General features: G+C 41.0%; 1 protein-coding gene and 1 long non-coding RNA gene across 2 annotated transcripts in view; one reads left to right on the top strand and one right to left on the bottom strand.

Annotated features, from left to right (window-relative positions):
- The window catches only part of LOC109280557 (uncharacterized), an 87,616-nt gene that overhangs the window by 40,182 nt on the left and 21,588 nt on the right, over positions 1 to 25,846 (top strand). Inside the window, exon 5 of the long non-coding RNA XR_009460133.1 lies at positions 5,316 to 5,384. This is a non-coding gene — a long non-coding RNA (uncharacterized LOC109280557). The remainder of the gene's footprint in view (positions 1 to 5,315; positions 5,385 to 25,846) is intronic.
- MYBPC3 (myosin binding protein C3) overlaps positions 1 to 25,846 on the bottom strand; it is a 123,324-nt gene that overhangs the window by 36,534 nt on the left and 60,944 nt on the right. The window contains exons 16-27 of the mRNA XM_019477175.2: positions 23,345 to 23,511; positions 22,852 to 23,017; positions 21,537 to 21,643; positions 20,541 to 20,570; positions 20,232 to 20,368; positions 16,232 to 16,309; positions 14,075 to 14,234; positions 10,415 to 10,519; positions 6,318 to 6,506; positions 2,747 to 2,881; positions 1,628 to 1,795; positions 90 to 178 (exon numbers count right to left, since the gene is read on the bottom strand). Of these exons, the coding sequence (XP_019332720.1) occupies positions 90 to 178; positions 1,628 to 1,795; positions 2,747 to 2,881; positions 6,318 to 6,506; positions 10,415 to 10,519; positions 14,075 to 14,234; positions 16,232 to 16,309; positions 20,232 to 20,368; positions 20,541 to 20,570; positions 21,537 to 21,643; positions 22,852 to 23,017; positions 23,345 to 23,511 (1,531 nt within the window). The remainder of the gene's footprint in view (positions 1 to 89; positions 179 to 1,627; positions 1,796 to 2,746; positions 2,882 to 6,317; positions 6,507 to 10,414; positions 10,520 to 14,074; positions 14,235 to 16,231; positions 16,310 to 20,231; positions 20,369 to 20,540; positions 20,571 to 21,536; positions 21,644 to 22,851; positions 23,018 to 23,344; positions 23,512 to 25,846) is intronic.

The raw sequence follows: 25,846 nt of genomic DNA on the forward strand, positions 1-25,846 counted from the left end.
TATTCAGTAGGGGAGTTTGGGTTAGGAAACTTAATGTGTAACCATAAGCAACATAAAAGAACCATGCCAAAACAGAATCAGTTGCCTACCTGAAAAGGAATCACAATGTTGATTGTCTCACCCACTTTCTTCATCAGAGTCTGTCTAAGATAGCGTGGCAGCCATATTTTGGGACGTTCTGTAGATAAGGATGTTCTCATGTTAGACACCATGGTTGTTTCAATGTTATTATTCATAGGAAAAAGAAGGAAAAACAGCAGAGGAAATAGACTTCATGTTTAACACTGTAAAGTAGTATGCCATTTTTGTGAACACAAGAAAAATCAAACTGAAGAGTTTGGGGGAAATTGATCATTTGCTAGGTGTATTCATCTGTAGATGGTATTATACGCACCACTTGATGAAAACATAGTGATAACACTTGTCTTTGTCTCTGCAACTGTGCAGGCTCCATTGGCAGTGGAACTTCTGTTGTTACAATGCCTAGGGAAATAGGATCCTGAAAGGCTCTGCATAGGATGTGCACCCTCTGAATGTACCTCAGTTTCTCTGAGGGCTTACTTATAAAGCAGATGGGGATAGGGAATGGTTACCCTGGGTGTAAAGAATGGTATATCTGTTGCAACACAGATCCTACAATTTCTAACATATATTACCATTTTAAAATATTTAATGATCTGTGCAGATTATACATATCATTGGGTTTGCATTGCCTCCATGGAATAGCTCAGCAGCAATTTTGCTACCTGGGGTAAAAGGAGTTGCACTTCATTCCCCAAACTGCAGAGAGTAACATGACAATTGCTTTCCTGCCAAAAGTTGTTGAGAGTCTTAGTGGATATTCTGTCTTCAAGTCTCTGCTTTCAGCCCTCTTCATTAGTGTTCTTCCTGCACTCTACATCTCTCCCTTTTCTTCTGCCCTCATTTAGGCCATAGAACAATTCTTAACATGGATTTTGAGAATCCATCTTCATATCTATCTGGCTTTGGGATGCCTTAAAACTCTAGCTCTTTACACTTGGCCATTTTACTGGTAGTGGGACGCTGGCAGGCATTTGTGTGAGTCAAGAGTGAGGAATCCACAGTAATGAGCTCATAATATCTTTTGGACACCAGTCAAAGGAACTGGAATCTATTACCATTGGGTAGTAGATGAGGTGGTAATTAATGACCTTGGACATAAAAGATAACAGCTTTATTCAGACAGTTCCTGGCCTCTGTTCTTAGGCAGTAGGAATACTTGGCATTAGCATAACAGTTCATTCTTAGTATAGAGCTTACCCTAAAATATACAGTATCTGAGATGCTGAGATAGTCATTTCAGAAGCTAAAATGTAAACATTTTAAAATCTGAGAAATATTATTTTAAAAATATACTATCTACAGGCAAAGTCCTATTAGATAATGTTTCCAGAATTGGGAGATATTATTCAGAGCTAATCTGAAAACCCAGCCTAGTATGAAATTGGGCAGAGCTATAATCAAAAGAGAGAATGTAGCTCCCTATCCATACTCCAAAAGAAGTGTTTGTCTTGACAGACCCAGAATTTCCTTCTCCATTAAAGACATCTTTAGTAAAGTCCCAAAGGAAATGGTTGAGTGATACTTGCTTGCTCCAGATACTCACGCACAATCTCTCTGATGGTAATAGGCTCCTTGGTTACTGCTGGTCTGCTCTCACCAGCCAGGTTTATAGCCTTGACACGGAAGTAGAGTTTGTCCCCAGTGACCAGATCTTTAATCAGTGTAGATGTGCGTTCAGTTAGACCATAAATAGCTGGAACCCACTCTGTAGCTGCAAGTAAAGGGTTTCTTCTGTATAACAATTGTACAAATTTTCCAAACTGATGGTTAATCTACACTGGAAAGTAAATTTGGAGTAAGGTGGGGTGTGAATTTAAAGCAGTACTATGAAAGTGGATTAATCGAAATCAGAACAGGACACTTTACGGTTTGGAAAAAGTATGTCCACACATTGAACTATTCAGGGATATCTGTTCTTAATAATTCCATGTGTGAACAAGGCCTAAGGTACTCTCTAGTTTCTTTGGGTTTATATCTTCAGGGAGTTTTATGGGGTGGAGGGTTTTCCCTGCAGTTCAAGTTCAAAATGGAATAGGAGAGAATTATTTTGAAAGCGGCTCTAACTGAAAAGTGAACAGTTTATTTCATTCTTAAATGGAAGGAATATATATCCCTTAAGGTACTCAAATAGTATAGTGATAGATACATGTGCTTATAACAACAATAGTGGAAACCACTGATGAAATTTACTGATTTCTCATTCTTTTTTGCCTTGTTTCTCCAGTCCGATGGCAGTAATTGGATAGAGTTGTCAGAGCTTCTATAGCAGTACTAATAGTACAGAAGTTATACTAATATGTCATGCTGGGGTGAAGTCACAGGGATTCTAATAATTCTGCAGTGATTATACTTAGTGAGTAGAAATGATATACTGTAGAAAACTCTAATAAACATTATATGGCATCATACAATATTTGCATCTATAAAAGTTAGAGTGGTTTATTATGTTGTGGTGGTACCAGGAAGATGTGGTAGCAACTATGGTGATGCATGGTAGTAATATTGATTTGACATTGTCTGCCATCAGTAACATTAAACTTTGTTGTAATGGTACTGGATTCTGTGGTGAGGTTGTGAAATGATAGTAGTTGCAGTGGTATTTTACTGATTCTGTTCTGATTGATAATGCTTTGTTGATACTGTAGGACTAGGGCTTACTCACATCCTTCTTTGCAGTACTCCACAGTGTAGCCATCTAGTCCCCCTGCTCCAATCCGTTCTGGAGGTCTCCACTTCAGGGTAATGGTACTGTCAGAAACGTCTTCCACCGTAAAGTGGGTTGGTTCACCTGGGGGAGCTAAAAGTAAATAAAACCCTGAGATATAGGATTGTGGTGGATATAGAAGGAATGATCAGGAATAGGGGAATGATGTACAGTCTTATCTAGAACCACAACTCTAAAATGCAACTCTAATAGCTTCACTTGACAGAAGAGTCAATGAGTAACGCTTGGTAGAAGCACAGTATGCTTGTAACGCAGAGGTTCTAGATAATAGTGGCTCAGCTTGTATTCTTTTCTAGAGAAAAGCTCTGGATAAGTGAATCAGATTCTCAGCAAAGAAGAGCAGAACATGGGAGAATACCTATAAATGTATAATTCTACACTCATAATTTGAATATTACCAGACAAAAATTACATAAACACAAGTCCCACCTCATTGGTGGCTGAAGCTGATGTTACCATATTTTCTCACATACCACATGCCCCTGAATAAGACACAGACCTTGTTTTTATAAGGCAAAATGTGGAAAAAAAAATATTTTTCCAGAATCATAGCTGACAGCGTGACAGAGCAGGGCAGGCAATTAATTATTTGGGGTGGAGGGCCACTCATTGAGTTTTGGCAAGCCATCAAGGGCTGCATGACAGGCAGCCAGGGGCAGATAAATATTAATTTTCTAAATTTTTTAGGGGTCCTGCAGGCTGGATAGAATGGTCTGGCAGGCCGCATCTGGCCCACGGGCCACATTTTGCCCACTCCTGACATAGACTAAGTCCTCCTGGCAACATAGTGTCCAGGAAGTGTGGCATCCCAGAAGGCAGTTTGAGTGAGGCAGCAGAAACTTTCAGGTGTGGCAGGACATCAAAAAGGCTAGATCCCAACCCCCTTGCTAGGACAGTAGGGCACTTTTACATATGCTTAGACATTGAGGGGGGTGGTGCTTTAATTAAAGAGCTGCTCTAATTAAAGTGCTGCTGCGTCTCCTGTATCAGCATCCCTGTACTTAAAAATGGTGGCGAGGGTGCTTGAACTAAAGCTCATTCAACAAACTTTAGTTCAGGCACTCCCGTTGCCATTTTTAAGTGTAGGGATGCTGATACAAGAGATGCAGGAAGCTGCTGGAGCTCAGCTGGAGCACAGATTAATTGAGTCTGCTCCAATACACTGAAATTTCAGCACATTGGAGCAGCCTCGACGCTTATGTATAGGCATTGGTAGAGCCTGTTACTTCTTAACTGTAAATAGTTATTTATTATAAGTTCCTGTAAATAATAAAATGTTGCTTCCACACCACAAGCCTCATCAAGATGCTACTGATTGCATGCAGCTGCTCAGTAGCTCTTTAGCCAAACCCCCCTACCCCCCTATCCTCGGCCCCCCAGCAGCTGTGAGAGGGCTAACACTTGGACTCTGCCCATGCTGCTTGCTACATCAGAGACAAGTGGCAGCCTTTTTACCTAATGCATACTTGCTGTTTTTCTTCCCTGCTTCTCTTCCAGTGAAGAAAAATCAGCTTCTCTGCTTAAGACACATTCCCTAATTTTAAAGGGCTGATTTTGGGGGGAAAGGTGTACGTGGTATGTGAGTAAATACAGTTATTTGGTTTAGGGTGATTACTGTAGTTACATACAAAAACACCTAGATTTGATCTGTTCAATAGTAACAGAAATCTAATGAATAATGAAAAACATTTTGAGGTTAGACTTAGAGGTTTCATGTCTGCATCTATCATCTGTTTACTGTTCCTTCAGAGCAGGAACTTTTTTAATCACTGAGAATCCTCTGAATCTCACAGCTCAGTCAGAAGAGTCATTATATACATCCTTGTATATTATCAAACAGGAACAAAAAACTTGCTGAAAACTTCTAAGGCTTGACTAGGCTTCAGGAAAACACATTTTAAGAGTTAGGTATGAGTGCCAACCTCTGGTTTAGAAAAGTAAGCTGAAAGTGAACTTGCTTTAGTAATGTTCTCCATGGCTGGAACACCTAATTGAAACTCCTCTAGATGTACTTGACTATCCCATGCACATGGATATTTAAATAGGATACTCTTACAGACACATGCTGAGGGTTTCTTGTCTTTACAGTCTCTGTATGCCAAGAAACTAGGAATTGCAGAACTGTCCATTTGTACATTTTCTATTGTGAAAATTCCTTTATTTAGGACACATTACATGCATGGCTGGCAGAGAATTTAATATGTTTGGAAGGCGTTAAACTGCATTCTAAAATATCATTAAAAGTGGCTCATTCTTGTAACCTTTAAAATATATGGCGTAACAGAACTTATTTAAAGAACATGTCTTTGCTAGAACACATGTATATGTATTATAAACTGAACAGCTTTGAAATACCTTAAACAGATTTTACATATAAATATTTCAAATATGCTGTGTTTAATAAAATGTCATACATTGCATGACAAATAGATTATATTATTAACAGCTTAGTTGATGATGCTACTGCAAAACCAAATCATATTTTAACCAGTTTCCTTTCTTGTAGCTGCATTGAATCAAATCATTTCATTTTCAAGTGGAAACAAAGACTGAGAAACGCATGCAAGAGGAAAAGGTAATTATGAATATACATGACTGACCATGCACTATACATTGCAAAACCAAAGCTAATTCTCTGAAACAGTAAGTTTGGACTTCATATTTTATCAATTAAAACTCTGCCTACTCTATGAAAACTTTGGACCTTTTTGTTTAGTAGTTCCTCTTGATGTCTTTTGTTGCTTCCCTTCAGTCCTGGTAGCCCAGCTGTTGGTTGATTGAAGTCCAGAGTTAACAGATCCCACTTGCAGCTCATCCTTCCCTTGTGGCCCATTGCTAGTGTCTTGTACTTTGGCACTGATTCCTTCAGATGGCAGTTCCCCCTGACTATTGTTTTTAGATTTAGCAACTCTAGTCATTTCAGTATCCAGGTACTGGTATTTTTTTGCTGCTGTTCCTAAAGCTCTCAGACGGCTGGCTTCCTGAAGGCTCACACAGTTTGTTCCCGGTTCAGGGACAGCTAGAGACGCTGCATTGGTAGGGTGGGAAGGATTATTTATAGAGGATAATTCCTCAGATATTTTCTTAATCTGCTGTCCTTAGAGCTGTGCAGGGGGCTGGGATTAAGAAAGCTCTGGGTGGGATACTATGATATTTGCACCCATAAGGGAACAGGGGAAGGTGAGAGGGGCTGGGAAATTGCTGTCAATTAGTTGCTCCTCCTCTCCAGACCCAGCTTGACTCTCACACTTCTAATAATAACAGCTAGAAATTCATCAGCAATTTCAAGAAACTGGAACCTCTGTTCTTTAGGCAGGGGAATGAGAGAAATAGAAGAGAAAGATGACAAAGAAAAAAGGGTCATAAGTATGAAATAGAAAATGTCAAGTGACTAATCAGCTTTCTCAAGCAAATGAAGTATTATTTTAGAGACAGTGTTGAGAGAAATTGGGGGCTAGTTTGTCCATTTTTCTGTTCTAAACATGATGTTACACGGGATGAAACTCACCAATTGGCATGAAGGGTGCTGAAGCAGGGCTTGCGCGGGACATGCCAATAGAATTCACAGCATAAACCCGCATCTCATAAATTACTCCTTCAATCATTCTCTTGGCTTCATATGACAGCTCCTTTAGAAGATCAAAGTTCAGTCTCATCCATCGGTAGCTCTTCTTCTTCTTCCTTTCCAAGATGTATCCTGTGAATGGAAAAAAATATTGTGATATAAAGGAACTGCAAGTGGAAGAGGCATCATAATTTTCTGAAAACGCCAGAGAAAGGAAAGCCACCTTTTTACCACTGCATGTGAGAACCCAATCTAGGCAAATGGCAACAAAATTTGCTTGTGAGCTTCTACTGCCATTTATCTGCTGCTTCTGGTGATCTGTGTTACCATTGCTATCTTCATGCAATGCTAAAGAATACTGCTAGGTTCCTCATGGACGCCACCCTATATTACTATTAGTCCTTGCCGTCAGTTTTACTTGCTCTGCCTCAGAATTTGAAGTTTGCCTTTGCCCTTGCCTTTGAGGAGGGATATGATAACACCATCCTATTCAGCATGAGCCACAGTGGATAGGAGAAAAACCCAAACTGTTGTTATTTACCATGTCTTTTGCACCTAGTACAACTTGAATGTTATATCACAACAATACTGACTTATGTGCATGATCTTTTAAAATATTAAAATGATCTTGAGAAAGGAAAGAAGAGGGCTCTACCCGTTTTGGACAATTTTCATAGTTTAGGAAGGGGAGAGGTCGCATTAACTCTTCAATCAAATATGGCATGGGCTCACCTTGAGGCAAATATTTGGAATTTTCCCTGCTTCCATAATTTGTGTGTGAGTTGCTTTGATATTTATGAAATTAAGTCTCTACAGAAGGGTAGCTTTTATCAGCATTTCAATTCAGTTTTTCTCCTCATTTTCCATTGCCAGCTTCTCCTATTGTAATCTTAAATGTTTCTTAGGAAGTAGGTGCATTTTACTTTGCATTATACAGTTCATGTTTATCAAGGATTTTAAACATTTTTTAATTTAAAAAGTCATTGCATTAGCAAAACCTAAGTGACAGAATATAAGCTTTGATAAATCCTTGAATTTTAATGAATAATAAATTGGTAAATAGCAAATAATAAGAGTTTAAATCACCTGCTTGGGCATTTTTTCACTAGATTGTATCATTTTTCTTGTTACGCCTTCTCTCAGAAATCTTTAAGTCTCTGGAACATGTCATTTGTCCTTGTTGATGCGTTACAGAATTTGATTCCTTGACTTTCAGTCCAACATCAATATTTTTTGTCTACTGATTCTTATAAATTTGTAGTTATATTCTTATACATTTGTAGTTATATTATAAATTTGTAGTTATATTTCCATAATGGGAAATATAACTGCCAAACTCAACCGGCTGAAGTAAATGAATTACATCTTTTTATGGCATAAGGACTGTTATTCACTTGGAGCACGGGTTTTCAACCTTTTTAAGGAGTGTACCTCTTCTGTGCATACCCCTTCTGGGCTGTACTCCCTTCCAGCTGGGCAGCAGGTGGAGAGGTACTGACATCAGCACCACACCTCTGCCTGTCCAGCTGCAGGAAAGTCTGCAGGGGAGGGGAAAGTGCTGGGATCTGGCAGGGATAGGGAGGGAGCTGGGGCCAGCATTGGGCTGGGGCCCGCTGCTCTCGTCCCTTCCCCCAAGCCTGGGGTCATTGCCCGGTGCTGGCACCCCCTGCACCAACAAATCCATCACTCCTAGCCCCATCCAGGACCTAGCTGCCTCCCCACCCTAGCACTGGCCCTTCACAACCTGGGGCCTCCCAGGAGGACATGGGGGGGATGTGCCCCCAGATCTGTGTGGGGCAGGATGGGCTGCCACTGCAGGCTGTGGCCAGGGCAGCACCGGGCTCTTCCTGGTGGAGGGGTGAGTGTGCTGTACTCTGGGCAGATGGCAGTGGTGCTGGGGGGGGTCAGGTGAGCTATGGTGAATCTTGGGGTGGTTGCAGCCCCCTGCCAGCACCGCTGCTGCTCTCCCCAGTGCAGTCTGCCCCCACTCAGTGGGAAGAGTCTGGTGCAGCCCTGGCCCCAGCCTGCAGTGGTAGCCTGTCCTGCCCTGCGCAGATTCGGGGGCATGCTGACAGACAGCCAGATGTGGAGCCAGTGGGACTAGGATCCTTTGAACTGGAAAAAAACAAAGCCAGGAATTAAAATCACATATTTGTATTTTTGTTTAATTTCTGATATAATCACTATAATTTTTATTGACTAAACCCATGAAATGTGGCAGAACTGAACTTGGGAGTCTGGCTTTGTAGCAAAGTTGTAGAGAGTCATACTTGTAACTCTAGAAGTCATTGATTCAATCACTTTTTGGCCAAGATGAGAGCCACCATGCTTGCACTCATACTAGTGTAGCTACAGGTTGAACAGCATGCTTCTTATTAGCAGAGTTGGAGGCCCAATGCAAGGAAGACAAAAGGAACCTCTCTTAGCATAAAGCAGGCATGCATAGCCTGATTTTGCAGCTGCTGCTGGCTGTATCCAATTTCCGGAAATCTGTGAAAGGCCATAGAGTGTTTTGGGAAGTGAGTGGTGATACATAGAGTCCTTTATGGAGGTTCCTTCCAGCTAAGAGGTTATTTTGTTGCTTATTTTCAGTAACTTTTAAATGGGGATTAAAATATAAACAAAGAATTTACTAAGGTATGTTGTTGTCTCTCACAATCAGAGGCAGCTTTGGTAATTAATTTTTTCACTGTCTTCTCAGACAGGCACTGTTCCTTTTCTCCCTGACTGTGAGGGAGCTATCCACTGAAGTACACAAAAACTATGTATAAAAGCCCTAGGAAATTAGAAAACAGAAACTGTATTAATTGTAATTATGGTGACTTGAGGAGTGATGAAGCAGGATAGTTTTCTAAATATATAGAATGGATAGTAGTCAGATATGCATATCTAGAGATAAACAGTATAAAAGATTGCTGTTAATGTTTTGCAGATTCCAAGATTGATGAAGTAGAGTTTTGTATTGGTTCGTGGTATCTATGGGACTGGAAGCAAAAGCCTTTTATAGTGCTGGGGCAGGGGAGTTGGGGAGGGAGTGTTATAGGTAGTATTATAGGAAAGGTGAACATAGGAAGGAAAGAACAAGCCTTTTCCTTTTACTTCTAACTTTTTTGTTATTAAGCAACTGGGTGAAAAGTTTGGGATTTCTTGTAACTTCAGTGCCATTAAATATAAGTTTTGTTTAATTTTTTTCCTGTACTTCTGTGCATAGCATAATCTTTGGGATACTTGGTGGAACCTTCCAGTGATGCCAGGAAATACCCTTGGTGTGACATCAGCTAAAAGTTTAATTTGGGACTGAAAACAATACTTGAATGACCCTCCCAAAGCAGGATCTCCCTCTCTCCCTAACACGTACCCAAAGCAGATTTTTCCCTACAACAGAAAAACTGGTTTGACCTAATTAAATTTCTGGGAATGTTTCATTTGCAGCCATAGGGCAGCTATTGGTATATCTCTTCAGATCTGTTAAATCCTTGGTGGTGTCATTTGGCACTTTAGTGGCCCATTTATTTCTGCTTGGTACAAGAAAAGTATAATCCCCACTGAATTCAATAGATTCTGCTTCTTTTGTGTAGGTAAATGAAGCACCAAGTTCAGTATCTAATACAAACTTTACTCTCTCAGCATGTCCAGGTCTCTGTACATGCTGCAATATTTTAGTTTGGAATGGGAATGTTGAACCTTAGCTGTTTCTTGTACTGGTTGTTTTGTCTTGACACTTAATAATTCCTCCTGGTACTCTTTCCCAAGGACAGACTTAACAGCTTTTGTGAACTGTGTCCCAGCTTTAGGTGGAGCAGGGAGAGGTCACTTTGATTAAGGTCAGAATCTGGATGGGCTTAGATGAAGTGAGCTACAGCTCATGAAAGCTTGTTATATGTATCTCCTTTGGTTAGTCTGTAAGGTACACATCTACCTTGCCTTCTACCTGACTTCAGACTAATGTAGCTAACTAGACCTCCCAGGTTTAGAAAAGTCAGTGAGCATTGTAAATGACTTGGGTGAGGCTGCTGGAAGTCTTTTCCAGTAATGCTTACCTAGTACTGGTTGCCCTCCATCAAAACTAGGGGGTTGCCACTCCACAGAACAGTAATCCTCTCCAATGTTGAGGATCTTGGGAGCCTCTGGAGGATCAGGAACATCTGAAGATTGTATGGAAGAGAGGAAGTTTCATGACTATGTCCCTTGCCATCCTTATGTGGTTAAATATTTCTGCTAAGCCCCTTTCCACATCACAGATTTGTAAAGGATCTCTTAACAGTCGCACTGAAAGTATTGAGGAATACCTATGCCATCATTCAAATAATTCTGTATTATTTGAATGGGCAGTTACATATGTATAGCTTTTAAACAGTAAATACAGTATAAAACCTATTATCTCTGTCCAGTGTGAGCCCTATTCTTTGCTTCCAGGTTAAATTGCTTTTACTTTAAAGCAGGGATGCTCAAGCCCAACCTGTGGGCCACATCTGATCAACAGTGCTTTGTTGTCTGGCCCATGAGGCTCTCCACAGGTCTGGAAATCTGGTGGTGGAGGAGTGATGCCACCACTCCCCCGCTGCCAAATTTCCTGACCCATGGGGAGCCCCAGGCCCAGTGCACAGGGCCAGGTGAGGGTGAAGCCAGGCCCCAGGGCCCAATCCCAGTGTGGGAGGCAGGAAGGGATGGAGCCAGGCTCCTAGGATCCAATCCTGCTGGTGTGTAGGCTTGGGAGGAAGGAGAGGGCAGGGAAATGGTGCTGCGCTCCTGGGACCCAATACAGGTGCACAGGGCAAGGAAGGCATTATACTGAGGCTCCAGGGCCCAATCTGGCCTTCAGACTAGCTCTGTGTCACTCTTGTGGCCCACAGAGCCAAAAGGTTGAGCACCATGTCTTTAAAGCATCTGATTGCTCACATCTGATTTCTTTTTTTTAAATAAAATCTTCATAATTTTATAAAGAGGAAGCAACTTTGACCACCTGAAACCTCAGACCCTGCTCCTGCCTTTGATTGAGGTAATTTGCATCATCACAGAGCCTCAGCACAGAGCTCAGAGACACCTTACCCCACATAAGAAATGCCTGCCCAGAAGAGCATTCCATCTCTCTACTCCTCTGTGAAATATGAAACACCATAACCAGAAGCTTAAGCTTAAGCATGTAGGGAGAACATGGGGGGGCACATGCCCCGCTCAGATTGCCCACCGCCAAAACTGCCAGCAGTGGCTGTGGGCAGTCCCCACTCGCCACCCCTCCTCACCACCGACACTGCTGCCGGCGGCTGAGGGCAGTCCCTGTTCACTGCTTGCTGACACCAACAGTGGCGGCTGCGGGTAGTCCCTGCTTGCCACTCACCACCATGGTACCCCCCAAGTCTCAGGAGGCACCAGTTGTTCATGACCAGAAGGAAATCATAGAAAAAAAAATTGGGTTGGAAGGGACCTTAAGAGGTCATCTAGCCCAACACCCTGCTCAAAGCAGGACCAGCCCCTACTAGATCATCCCAGCCAAGGCTTTGTCTACCTGGGTCTTAAAAACCTCCAAGGATGGAGAGTCTGCCACCCCTCTGGCTAACCTATTCCACTGTTTTACTAACCTCCCGGTGAGAAAGTTCTTCCTAATATCCAACCTAAATTTCCCTTGCTGCAACTTGAGACCACTGCTCCTTGTTCTGTCATGTGCCACCGCTGAGAACAGTCTGGTTCCATCCTCTTTTGACCACTTTTCATGTAGTCAAAGGCTGCTATTAAATTCCCTCTTAGTCTTTTCTTTTCCACATTAAACAAGCTCAGCTCCCTCAGCTTCTCCTCCCAAGTCATGTGCCCTAGCCCCCTAATTGTTTTTTTTGCCCTCCATTGGACTTTCTCCAATTTGTCCACATCCTTTCTGTAGTGGGGGCCCAAAACTGGACACAGGACTGCAGCTATGGCCTCACTAGTGCTGCATAGATACGAATATGAATACATCCTACTTATCACCAAGCAACTTTGAGGTAAACAGACTATTCCGACTTTTCTCTGAACCTAATCTGTATATAAAATAATTTTTTTTAAACAGGAGATTTTACCACACCTTCAACTCTCCTCTGAAATATAAACTTTCATTTCTACCCAGGAGAATTTTTACAATCTGTTCTCTGATGCCTGATGAAGGATATTCGTGCCCTAAAGCTTGCAATTAAAGATTTTTTTTTTACAAAAATCTAGTTGGTCTAATAAAAGATATCACCTCTACCACGAGTCCTGATATCTTTTATTCTATGCACAGACATATCTAAGTGAAATGAACAATCTTTTACAGACTGCCATATAGCTGGTAATCTAAGCGATATACATGATTCCATTAACTAAATTATGACTTTTTTTGGCTTGCAGAATAAAAGCATTGAGATATAACATTGCTTTTCCATAATTTGACTGCCAGAGGGAGCTGTTGCAGAGAGAAAACAAAGAGGGTGTTGCCTAAACTGTACGTGTTGGGAAATAGGAAAATCTATCATTGTTCATATTTTCTGTGTCTTCTATCTCCATAACTCCTTCTTATAATTTGGAAAACGCAGTAGAAGGCAACATAGCTTCTGGCCCAGTCTACCAGCAAAAAGAGATAGGTGACAATAGCTCTTTTTAGTGATTTGCTCTCATTACTGTAACTTAGATCTCACTTCAAAGCTTCCCCCTAGCCTGGAACAAACCCCACATGTAATGCAATACCAACATGTATGTTAACTTTTCTTGTTTAAATACAAATGGTAAATCCAGTTATTCTGTAAATCCTAACTTAGTATTCATCTTGGTGATCTCATACAGCAATAAACTACAAAGATAAGTAAAAATATTTCCGTTCATTGTTTATAAGTACAGCTTGACCTCTTTTTTTCATAATGTCTCTTGCTGGGTATAAAGAAGGAGCTGATTAATTTTACACCTTTCATAATATTAGATCAAAATCAAATTCCCCTCTAGCTCTTGTCCTCTGTAAACTAAATATTTTCAGCCCTTTTTAATACAGCATGCCAGACATACAATAGATAGCCCCTTATTCCATTAACTATTTACAAGACATGCAGTAAAGTCTTCTTTCTTACAAAATGACAAAAATATCATGTGCTAGACAAGATCAGTGCTCCAGAGAAAGGTCTATTGGGAATGGACTGACCCATATATACCACATATGTCAAACTCACCTCTCCTTGTGGGTGATATCAGGATGCAGTATGGCAAATGGTGGCAACCATTGTGGAGGTTTATGCAATGACTACTCACCCTCACCACCACCACTGATACGTGTCCCAAACGGGGGATGTACCTAGATTTTGGTGGCAGGTCCACCCCTTGCTTGCTCTGTCCCTTAATCCAGACCATTCTTTGAGCACCGAAGTCTAGAAAATGCATCTCTGGGGGCCAGATCTGGCCTGCAGACTATACATTTGACACCCCAATGTATACAAAGATATATAAGGGAATGGAATGGGTGAATATCCCAAGTAAGCTAACGTCTGCAACTAGGAATGATTCCTTCTCTTCATAGTGGGAAGACCAGGAAAGTTATACTGAGAGAGATCTCTGTGAAGGGTCATGAAACAACTCAGTCCTCCTTTAATGGTCTGTTTAAAACTCACTAAGCCCAAAATCAAAATATCTCTCCACTTTAGAGGAACAAGGATAGTTTCCACTGAACTCAAGAACTCAGAATCTGGTTAGTCCCTTCCTTCACTTACCAATAACCTTGACAGTGATATCAGCTTTATCTTCTCCTGCTGGATTCTTAACTGTAACTCTGTAAACCCCCTCATCCTGCTTCTCTGCTCCTTCAATGATGAAGACACAGTGGTCCTCGTGCATCTCCACATGAACTCTACCTTCAGATTCAGAGAGAAGCTGTGGGCAGTGAAAACAGTAGTAGAAGTCATTTGTAAGTAGGGCTGAGATGGGTGGGTCTGATTCAATGCGAGTGAAGGAGAGTTGCATAAAAATGCTGGGGCTGCATCAGTGATTCTCAGACTGGCATATGCATACTTCTGGGTGTCTGTGGCAATTTCTACAAAAATGAGTGAAGGGGAAATATAAATATAAATGCTATAACACCATAAAAACTACATTTTATTAATCATCTATAATACAGAATCATAAGAGTGCATAGGAGCCTAACTAATTTAAGAAGGGGTGTGACTACAAAAAGTCTAAGAAGTACTGACTTCTGGTAACAGGAAGGCTTACATTGAATGTTATCAGGTCTATTGAAAAGTTAATAATAAAACTACTTTTAGGTTCTACTTTTTAAGATAAAACAGGATATCAGTAGGTAGCTTTTAATGTCTAATAAGAACAATTACATCATGATAGAAATTGCTTTTGAAAGTCAGTAAATTCCTGTCTGGGATAGTTAGTCGAATCAGTATGAAAAGTTACATAGGTAGCGACTAGACATAATGTTAATTCAAAGTGGTTTGGAAATTCATTTACTCTTTTGCAAATAAACATTTGTCCATCAACTTATATATTTTGGAATCATATAAAACTTTTCAAAGCAATCCTTTGTAGCCAACTACCCTGAAAAAAATAAGAACTAATGCTGTTTCCTGCCACTAGCACTAGTATGCTCCCTGTCGCACATCTTATAAGGGAGTCATCTTCTCCTTTCTCCTCCTTGGCCTACACATTCTTTCTCTGTCCAAATCCTGTTGCAGCATCATCCTTACATTTTGAAGCTCCAACCATTGGGCCTTTTTTTTTCTCTCACACCAATAAACCTCATCATTGGGTGCCTATAGATGTGCTCATTCATGTTCTAAATAGAACGCTGCAGCGTCACCTCACCATCGCATGTATTTAGCCCCCGCACATTTCAAAATGGCTGTGGGAGCACTTTATCTAAACCTTGTTGAATGAGCTTTAAATAAAATGCCCCATGGCCATTTTGAAATGTGCAAGGGCTTAATACATGCGATGGTGAAGTGTTTTAATTAGAGCAGCTGTCTGGGAACTGCTGTAATCAAAATGCCTCCCTCTGTCCTACTCCCCTACCCCCCAAGCATGTGTAAAGGCAGCTAAAACCTTCACCTTCCTTCTTGGTTACTTCAGTCTTTTTCTCAGACCTCTTAAATGCCCACTTTGCCCCCCCCACTTTGTCATCTAACTAGTTAGACTAGTCTCCTCTTTCTGTCTTTTTGTTTTTTGTCTCAGGGAAAAAATCGTTAAAAATCAGTGCTAATATGTATAAGTAGAGCCACCGTACTTTCGCTGTATGTTGTATCTCATTCTTTTTCAATTCATCTGGCCCAGGAATTTTTACATTTTGAGCATGCACTGTTCCAGCCCTGTGTGTTTGCATTGTTGAGCACGATTGGGTCACTCTACTGTCCAGGACCTCTCAGTGCTAATGTACTGCCAAAAATAAATAATAATTCTTCTGACTGCACCAGTCTAACAGTAATAAGTGCCTGATGGAAAGACCTTAAGTTAGCACATCGTTCCATTTCTAGACCATTTTCCTGTTGTCATGACTCTTCTCCCTGCATTCTACTAAGCTTTTCCCCCAGGTATTGCTAAAACTAACAGCTTAGTACTATTCAAAAGAGGTTTAAACATATACTGTTACTTCAAATACAACTTTAAAACAATTGTTTAGACAAGTTATAAGCCCTTGTGCTTCTAGGAATAAACTAATCAATAATAACGATGGTTTCTTGTGCCTCTGTGAAACATCTGATAATGGTCATTGCGAGGCAGAACATTGGCCAAGATGATGATTAGTCTGATCAATTATGTTAATCTCTATAGTTGTCTATCTACTCTTACTACATTCTGCTCTGGGTAGGACAGTTTGGAAAGTGCTAGGCACTTCTACAGGTCTGTATAAATAATAAAGAACTTACTTTATTATCATTACTTAAATCACTGCTGGTACTTGGGGGATTTCTGGAATCATCACTGCTTTGCACACTGTCACTGTTCTAGATGAGTAAAGAAAAACAGGAAGAGTTAGAAAGATCTCACTGAGCAGATTTGATCAGGTTGTTCCTGAGACACAGAGGAGATAGAGCCTTATATGTTGAGGGGCTTGGAGAAGGTGGTGTGGCTAAAATAAAGATCAGAATGAGTGAACAGAAATGAGAATGAAATTAACTGATGTGAAACAAAAAAGCAGAATTGGAAGTGAATATTTTCTCAGAATATAATAAAATAAAAGGAAGCAGAAATAAAGACGTAGGAGATCCCTGCAGCAGTGTCTTTGCTGGATGCAATACATTTATTGTCTTGTGGGCAGTAGTGGGTTGCTAGGTTTATGTAACTGCAGAAATAGAGAATATTTCTTTCTTTTAACATTGGGATATTGGGCTTGTGAACAGATATTATGGCAAAAAGCAAATTCAATCAAACAAGATATTCTGAAGCTGTGCTACTGCACTTTTAAAATGTCTCCATTAGTTCCCATGCTGCCTCTACATCAATACAGGTTTCTTATCCTCACCCCCAAGATCCATTACAACTATCCTCTCCTTATGTATCCATTCAGACTTTATATATTATTACATCTACATTACACCTACTGATGACTGGGGGCTATCAAACTGAAATTCATATCAGAGATTACTGTCACAATAGGTTAGCTTTTTGCCATAGCAAAAATGTTACACAAAACCCCCCAAAAACCCAGATGTCCAGCAGAAAGATATAGCATTTCGCAATGGAAGATAAGAATTCGAAAGTTTTAAAAACTTCATCAAATATTGTAAAAGTAAGTACTATTGATGTCAATATAAATTTATTGACAATCTGAGCAATATGTCTATGTACAACTTATGAATTCTGGTTGATGTTATGAAGTTGTTGTATTATGGTCTGCCTCTTTGTAAATGGAATTCACTTCTGCTGATATTTTGCTGATAAGACTGTGTAGCATATATTCATTAGACTAGGGTTAATGGATACTCTGATTGAGCAATGGGTTTGCTAAGAAGGTTGACTGAAGCCAAGGGAAGCTGTATTTCCTCCTTCTGTGCAGAGATGGGGAAGTGAAAAATGTGAAAACATTCACATGGGCCAAAAGGACAGAGGTGATAAAACAAGGTTTTACATTTTTAGGAAAGAAAGAGAAAGTGAAGTATATGTTCATAGCAGAAGAGGGGTCCAACTTAACTGTGGGACTAGCCTTAGTCAGACAAATCTTTTGACCTGGAAAAGCCTCTGTGAGAGGCCAGGATTTTATTTTTTTTTGCAGGGGGGAGATAACTTTTAGTGGAGCAGCTGTATGGTTGGAATGAAGTTAGACAGACTTTCAAACATGCAGTTTTTTATCGGGAAAGGAAAGCCTCTGTGATTTTAAAGCAAAGCCATGAGCTGAAGGACAAAGATCCTAATTCCACATAGAACAATGACTTAAACCCAAAGAATGCTCCAAAATGGTGAGAAAACTTGAGGCAGGGAAATGTGTATATGTGGGTTTATTTTGTCTAGAGCTGTGTATTTATTAGGCTAAATATATAAAGATTAAATGGTGCTTTGGAGTTGTATGTGTGTGTATTCTGTATTACAGGTATCATGTTTCTTTAAAAGTTAAAGAAAGAGCACCCACATGACTAGTGTCCTGGAAGAGGGTGTGTTTAAACTACTGGGGGGCCTAAGGGGATTGGTGCTAGTCCCAAGAGCCAGGCAACTGGATAGCAGGCCCACATGCTCCCCAAGTGCTGCTCCAACCTCCTTCCCTGCTCTGCTTTCTGCTCCCTTCCCTGTGCTCCCTATTTAATCTGCTGCTCTGCTTTCTGCTCCCTGGCCTATATGCCACTGTGCTGCCTGTTGCCTCTCCAGTCTGCTATGTGCCACACACAGGTAGCCACAAGTTGGTTCCCTCTGTTCTAAAACATAGCATCAGCTCTGCAAGGGCAGGCCTAAGGGCATTCAGCCAGGGGCAGTGCATGGATTTTGTTCAGACCCTGGAGCCCTAAAGTAGATCGAGCCCAGGGAGCTGGTCCTCTAACGCAATATTCTGAAAGGTATCCATCCTTAGATGCAGGGGTAGCAGTGGACGTAGTCTTTCTGGACTTCAGGAAGGCCTTCAACACTGTCTCTCACCCTATTCTCATTAAAAAACTAGGGGACTGTGGCGTCGACACCTACACAGTCAAATGGGTTGCTAAATGGCTGGAGGGCCGCAGCCAGAGAGTGGTGGTGGATGGGTTATTTTCGACCTGGAGGGATGTGGGCAGTGGGGTCCCCCAGGGCTCAGTCTTTGGACCTGCGCTGTTCAACATTGTCATCAGTGACTAGGATGAGGGGGTAAAAAGCACCCTGTTCAAATTTGCTGACGACACTAAGATGAGGGGGGATGTGGGCATGCTAGAAGGGAGGAATAGGCTGCAATTGGACCTAGACAGGTTACAGGGATGGGCAGATGAGAACAGGATGGGTTTCAACACTGACAAGTGCAAGGTGTTGCACCTGGGGAGGAAGAACCAGCAGCATACCTACAGGCTGGGGAACTCCCTTCTTGTCAGTACAGAGGCAGAAAAGGATCTTGGAGTCATTATTGATGCCAAAATGAACATGGGCCGACAGTGTGGGGACGCGGTCAGGAAGGCCAACCGCACCTTGTCATGCATCCACAGATGCATCTCAAGCTAGTCCAAGGAGGTGATCCTCCCCCTGTATGGGGCACTGGTCAGGCCACAGTTGGAGTACTGCGTCCAGTTCTGGGTGCCGCACTTCAGGAGGGATGTGGACAGCATTGAGAGGGTCCAGAGGAGAACCACCCGCACAATCAGGGGGCAGCAGGGCAGGCCTTACGAGGAGAGGCTAAGGGACCTGAACCTGTTCAGCCTCCACAAGAGAAGGCTGAGGGGGGGATCTAGTGGCCTGTTACAAACTAGTCCGAGGGGACTAGCAGGCATTGGGGGAGTCCCTATTCCCCCTAGCACTACCAGGAGTGACTAGAAATAACGGTCACAAGCTGGCAGAGGGTAGATTCACACTAGACATCAGGAGGCGCTACTTCACTGTCAGGGCAGCTAGGATCTGGAACCAACTTCCAAGTGAAGTGATGCTGGCTCCTACCCTGGGGGTCTTTAAGAGGAGGTTAGACGAACACCTTGCTGGGGTCCTTTGACCCCAGTACTTTTTCCTGCCATGGCAGGGGGTCGGACTTGATGATCTGCTCAGGTCCCTTCCGACCCTACCAACTATGAAACTATGAAGAGGGGGGAGCTCTCTCAGGACTCTGTGTACGATGCCTTTTTAGTCTTTCTTTGACTTCTTACAATCATGCTAATAGGACAGGTAGTAGACACTCTCTAAATTCACAAAGTCTAAATTTGTAGCATACCCAACAAAACTGTCCCCTTGCACACATGAGTCTACTCCTTACAAGTTAATCCACTATGATATTGGGAGGGCCATTTGTTTGCAAACTGTGATGAGAAGGATCCTTTGATGGGAAAGAACAACAGTGCAGCCTACAGAACTCTTCCTTCCTCTGGAACAAAGTTGTTTGAAAGGGCAGATGTCCATGGCTTCCTTATTTCCTGTGCAGTGGGAAGAAAATGAACTAGTGCTGACAGCTTACTTATAACACATGCTGGTTGTATGGTGATATACAGGTGGACAGACTACCACCCATGCTTCCTCTCTTTTGCTCTGCTCAAAATAGACACTTCAGAGGATCACAACTCAACGTGACTACAGCAGCAATTGTTACATCACTAGGTGTGATTTGCTCCTACTTTAGTCTTATTTTTTCTATTCCTTTTTAAGCTCTATTTTTGAAGAGATGTGGGAAAGTTAAACCTCAGAACTGAGAATTACAATCTGATTTAAAAACAGAAAAAGAAATAACCTCTTATGATCACTTTTCCTTAGCCACTTTTTCAGACTGCACATTACCTTGTTTACTTTCTGCCAAATTACAGTGGGTATTGGGTCTCCTGAAATGGGAACGTCCAGTCTCAGCTTATTCCCAGCCACCACAACAATAGTGTCAGGAGACTGACCCATGCAGTCCAAATGGATTTTAGGGGGTTCTGTAGCAAAAGCAGAGAAAATAAATCAATGTAATTTGAGCGTTTATATGAAAAGAGGATGGTTTTTTAGCTGTTGTATTAAAGAGGTTCTATACCCCTGCTAATGTGTGAAAAACCTCAAGGTGACTTGCTCAGGTTTTAGTCACGTGTGCTAAATGAACCTTAGTCTTACCTTCTCTTGGCACAAAATCAATCTTGATCTCTGGAAAGAAGGGAAAACAGAAAGCTAAGAATGGATCTGAAAGTCTCACATAGCCTGCACACTGAAAATAGTTTTAAATAGATAACCTCTCAGTGGCTGTAAATCAACAGATGAATTGTGTAATAATTTGGAGGTACAAACAGGCACAATTTTATGCATGTAAATTTACTCATGTAAACTATCTTTGTCTAAGTCTTCCCCTCCTAGTTTAAACCCTTTTGGAAGGAGCTCTGGCAAAGGAATTATTTGCAAAGATTCTCTTAAGATGATTTCAACCCATTATCTAGCTGAGATCTTTCACTCATTGAAAAAGCCTACAGGACATGCTATAAAACTTGATGCAAACTAGAGGGATACATGGAAAGTTATGGTCATCTGTGTATCAGCTGTCTAGCTGGAATTGTCAGGGAAACACCTAATGTAAACTCTGTGGCCTTGATTTTACTATCTTTTCCTGGGAATCTCTAATGGGGAAAATGAACCACCTCACCTGCTCATTCCATTCCCTACAATTTTGTTATCTATTTCCCCCCAACATAGATACTGGACCACAGGAAGGCCTGTGTAGAGGTCTGGCCCTCACTACTTTTCTGTGCAGAAGAGAAAGATCTGTGCAAAGGTCTAAATAAGGGCTGTATGAGCCACGTCACTAACAACTATGGGATGACATACAAGTGTCCACAGGGTTGGGTTTTTAGACTGTCAAGGCATCTAGTCTTTCCATGAATTTAGAAAGTGCCAAGCACACTGTGAGCTCTACCTCAGTACCAGTGATAATTATGATGCACTGTTACAAACAGTCTCCATGTTGTGCCTGGTGTTCTGGCACTGGGAGAGGTAATCCTGATGCTGTTTCCTGATGCAGTGTTTTATTTTGATGGCTCACTCAAGTAGTAAGGGTAATTTTGTATTTATCAGGCCTGTGCTATTCCTGTTAAATATTAATAAACAGATTCTAACAGTCACCCAAAAACTGAAGTTTGGCGGAAAGGTTGTAAGCAAATCCCTCAGGGATGAAAGAATAGTCAGCTTCATCTTCTGGGGTTACATCATCAATGGTTAGCTTATGAATTCTGAAAAATACAGATAAGCACATGTAACTCGCCACAGCAGGAATGCTCCTGCATCAAACGAGGATCTGTAGACTGTGGTACACGATAGGTCTTTATTCTCCGCAGTGTCAAATCAGCATTTAAGAGCATGAGCAGAAACATTGGTCTTTTTCTCATACAGGAGGGTGTCAAACATCTGGCTCACAGAGTCACTTAATCCAGCCTGCCAGGCTACCAGCTGGCTACTGGAAATAGGGTGCATGGCTGGAGAGGGGTGAGCTCTGCTGCAGAATCCAGGTCTCTTGGGCCCCTGTGGACATGGCTATCAGCAGTAGGAGAACAAGCAGTGGCTATGCTGACAACTGGTTGGCCTTCTGTTGCCAGTCCCACCATATCTACAGCTACTGCCATCCCCACTATAATCACTGTTTGTTCCATTGCAGCTGGTCCTGTTCCCATCACCACTGTCCCGTGCCTCATGCTCCATGCTGGATCAGGTCCATCAAGGAGTCCTGTGGTCCTGGGACATGGGGTGAGTTTAATACCCCTGTCATAGGGTATAACTTCCTGCATAGTAGAGTGCCATTTGGAGATGGCCTCAGTTAACTTCCACCCAAGAATATGGGAAACCAAACCAATGTTACAACAAATAAAACTCCAGGTGGAAACTCTATCCACTTCTTTTCAACACTCAACAGATAAAACCTCAAAGGAGTACCAAGGAATTTTTTATATAATGAGTAACTGTTTCAAAATATGCATACTTATGTGCAAATGTTTACATAAAAATATTCTTTTAAGAATGGTAATATATTATCATGAAGGAAGTTACTTCAAAGTACTGAAATCTCTTTATCCATATCAATCAATCTATTTCATTATGACTATTTTAAAGGGACTATCAGTGTAATTTCGAGGCCATTTAAACACTCAAAGACATGAAATGCTGAGTGAAGGCTGAAAATCAGCACTGATGATCTATTGTACCAATACACACCAACACTTGATATACATACATGCAGCCTGCACATACATACCAATACTACACAATGCAGAGCATACAGAGTAGGAACAGCCACATGGTCATTTTGCAAAGGAAGGTTTCGACTTCCTACTGCAAGCTGAAGTCAATTCAGAGTCTTGGCTTATAATCAGATCCCCATCACATACTATCCAGAGGGGATTATGTTATGCTTAATCCTACTCAAGATTTCTGAAGCAGAACTCACCTGCCAATATGAGAGATCTTTATCCTTTCATTTGGGACGACCTCTTTCCCATTTTTCAACCAGATTCCTTTCACATTCTCATCAGATACTTCACATTTGAAGACAGCCTGGTCCCGTGCCTTCACTGTCAGGTCTGCAATACTCTGATAAACTTCCAGCTTCTTCTCTAATATTGTGAAATGTGTGAAGCAACAGCAAAAACATCAATAGGCCAGAGGGCAGATAAAAGAAATCCACAGTGTGCAGGGCTTTAACACGATTGGTGTCCATGCACCTGATATTATGGTATCTGTTGCATCTGTCACGCAGGCCTAAATTTTCTTAATGGGTTCCTTGTCACCTTAATGATCATCCCTCCCATTATGGTGTATTCAGTCTTATTGTCTCTGCGCATAAGAACTATCTCACCTCTTCAGACTGCTATGAACAAGGTGACCTTTGCCCCCTTGCACATTTCAGTCTCCATGATTATCCAGCATAATATGGGCTTTACCTTGTACAAACAGTTCAGCAACTGACTTCCCACCATTGGTCTTTACAGTATAGTGTCCACTGTCCTCCTTAGTTGATTCATTAATGATCAGATAGTGCTTCTTCCCAACCTTTTTAAATCTGTATTTGAAAGCCTCTTCCCGTGTTAACTCAGTTCCATCCTTTCGCCTGAAATTCCAAATAACCTTGAGTCATTCTGCTGTTTACTTCAGTCTTTCTCTTTTGGGGTAGGATAAGGATCAGTAACATGTTATTACTATCTGGGATGCTTTAGACTGCAATCTTGGATTGATAGTCATATTTCTTGTTGGCAAAATATTGAACATTTCACAGCACTATAAACCATTACCTGTTGACAATTAATTTTCACTGAGTTATTGACTTGGTATGAGAGGGTACATTAATATGGAATACTTTATTATGTTTATTTTTACATATATTTATAACTGACTGTGCTGAATATGGTACAAGAAGGTATGATAAAGACTGCCCTTGTCCCAGTGAATATACTTTTAAAAGACTGACATCAAGAAAACAGGATTCACTAGAAAATTCCAATAAGAAAACCACTAAAAGATTACTCTTACTGCTTATTATTTATTTATTAACCCATAATTTGTGGTCATCATGAAAGAAATTGATTTTAGAAGTGATTTAAGAAATCTTTATAGCCCTTTCCATTTAAAGATCTCAAAATACTTTATAAACATTATTAAATCAAAATAACCTATGAGGAAATGTACCAATTATAATTCCCATTTACCATATGGGGAAAGAGCTACACAGATCTAATATTTCAGTAGCATAAAACCTAAAAAAAAAATTCTTCCTCAATTTATTTACACATAACATAAATGAGCTGTAGTAACTAGCTTGAGATTTCTGCTGATATTCCTGTTACAATCTTTTCTTCAAAAGGAGGCTAGATAACCACCTAGCCAGGGTCATTTGACCCCAGCACTCTTTCCTGCCCATGGCAGGGGGTCAGACTTGATGATCGACTTAGGTCCCTTCCAACCCTACCAACTATGAAACTGAATGCTGTTGCAAGCTGTAAATTAACTTTCCTTTCCTTTTGGAATTTAGTGGTGTTCATTGGGAAAAAGTAGTTTTAATTTCTTGTATTTTTATAGATTTTTAGAAATTCTTGGGTGTCTTTTTTGTTAGTTTCTTTATTTGTGCAAAACACCAGAATATGTCTGTTAAAATTAACTACGTTCTTTGTCGGATAAAAAATTGTAGCACCAGCTCTTGGACCACTAATACAGTAGAGCTCTAATCCTGCGCGAGGATGTAGGTAGGCAGAGTTTTCACTTAGATGGAGTACAAGTGAAGTAACTGGGATCAAGTTAATTGCAGGTTTAAAGCCTACATAATGGAAAATGTTATTACTTGCATTATGTAGGGCAGTGCTTTTCAACCAAGGTGCCATGGCATCCTGTGGTGTTTTGAGATGTTTTTAAGAGTGCTCAGCAATGTTAGTACCATTAGGGGTGCAAACACGATTCATATAATAGACTCAGTTTTCAAATAGAAATCCATAATCTAATCCATAATCCACATCCTGCCCTGTTATGGTCTTTCTGAGTTCTTTGCAACAGAAGAATTGTTGTATTATTTTTCTGTAGTAAAAAAAAAAGAAGTGTGAAAGCTAAGAGCTGGCATTTTTTGAATGCCTTGAATCTATCAAGGAGTGCCTTAAATCTAAAAAGATTGAGAACCACTGATATACGGTCTTAGCTGTGACTATTTGTAAAGCAAGATATTATGTAGGGATGGCAAAATATATTTCTGTATTTGTTTTCTTCACAAATACAGGCTATTGTGCTTTTGGCTTTTAATTTCTGTAATGGGAGTTGTGGGTATTTTTGGATTTTTGCTTATCTTTATTTAATTAGGATGCTAACACAATTTTGATGCTATATATGGTGATTACATTACTGGTGAAAGGCTCTACAGACAAGGAGTGGAACAATGAAACTACAAGTTCCTTAAAAGAAAACCCCTCTATATTATTTCTGCCTACTTTACAACAGTATATTGCCAATGGAGAAGGAAAACAAAACACCCATCTGAAGCAGAAGGTAGTCACCATTAACTAGAAGGAGGAAGCACAAAAGGTAGTCTTGTGGTCAAGGCACTAGATTGGGACTCAAGGTCTGTATTCTGTTTTCATCTGCATTGTGCCAGTAGTTCTCAACTTTGTTAGAGCCAGACATCCCTCATTAGGCTCAAGGAACTCCTCATTTGACTCAAGGCACACATCAGCAAATGCCAGCTCTTAGTTTCATTGCGACTGTAGATGATTTCTCCTGTTGCAAACAACTCAGACTGCAGCAGGTCAGAATGATTTGACATGATGGATTTCTACGTGAAATCTCTGGGTTTATCTTATAAATCAGGGGTAGCTCATGTTTTTTGGCCAGAGTGCCGAAAACCCCCACAATACCTACCTTGGAAGGGGCCAGAGTGCTGGCATGCTGGAAAAACAAAATGAGGGTAG

The sequence above is a fragment of the Alligator mississippiensis genome, chromosome 2, assembly GCF_030867095.1.
Source record: "Alligator mississippiensis isolate rAllMis1 chromosome 2, rAllMis1, whole genome shotgun sequence".
Taxonomy (NCBI): Eukaryota; Metazoa; Chordata; order Crocodylia; family Alligatoridae; genus Alligator; species Alligator mississippiensis.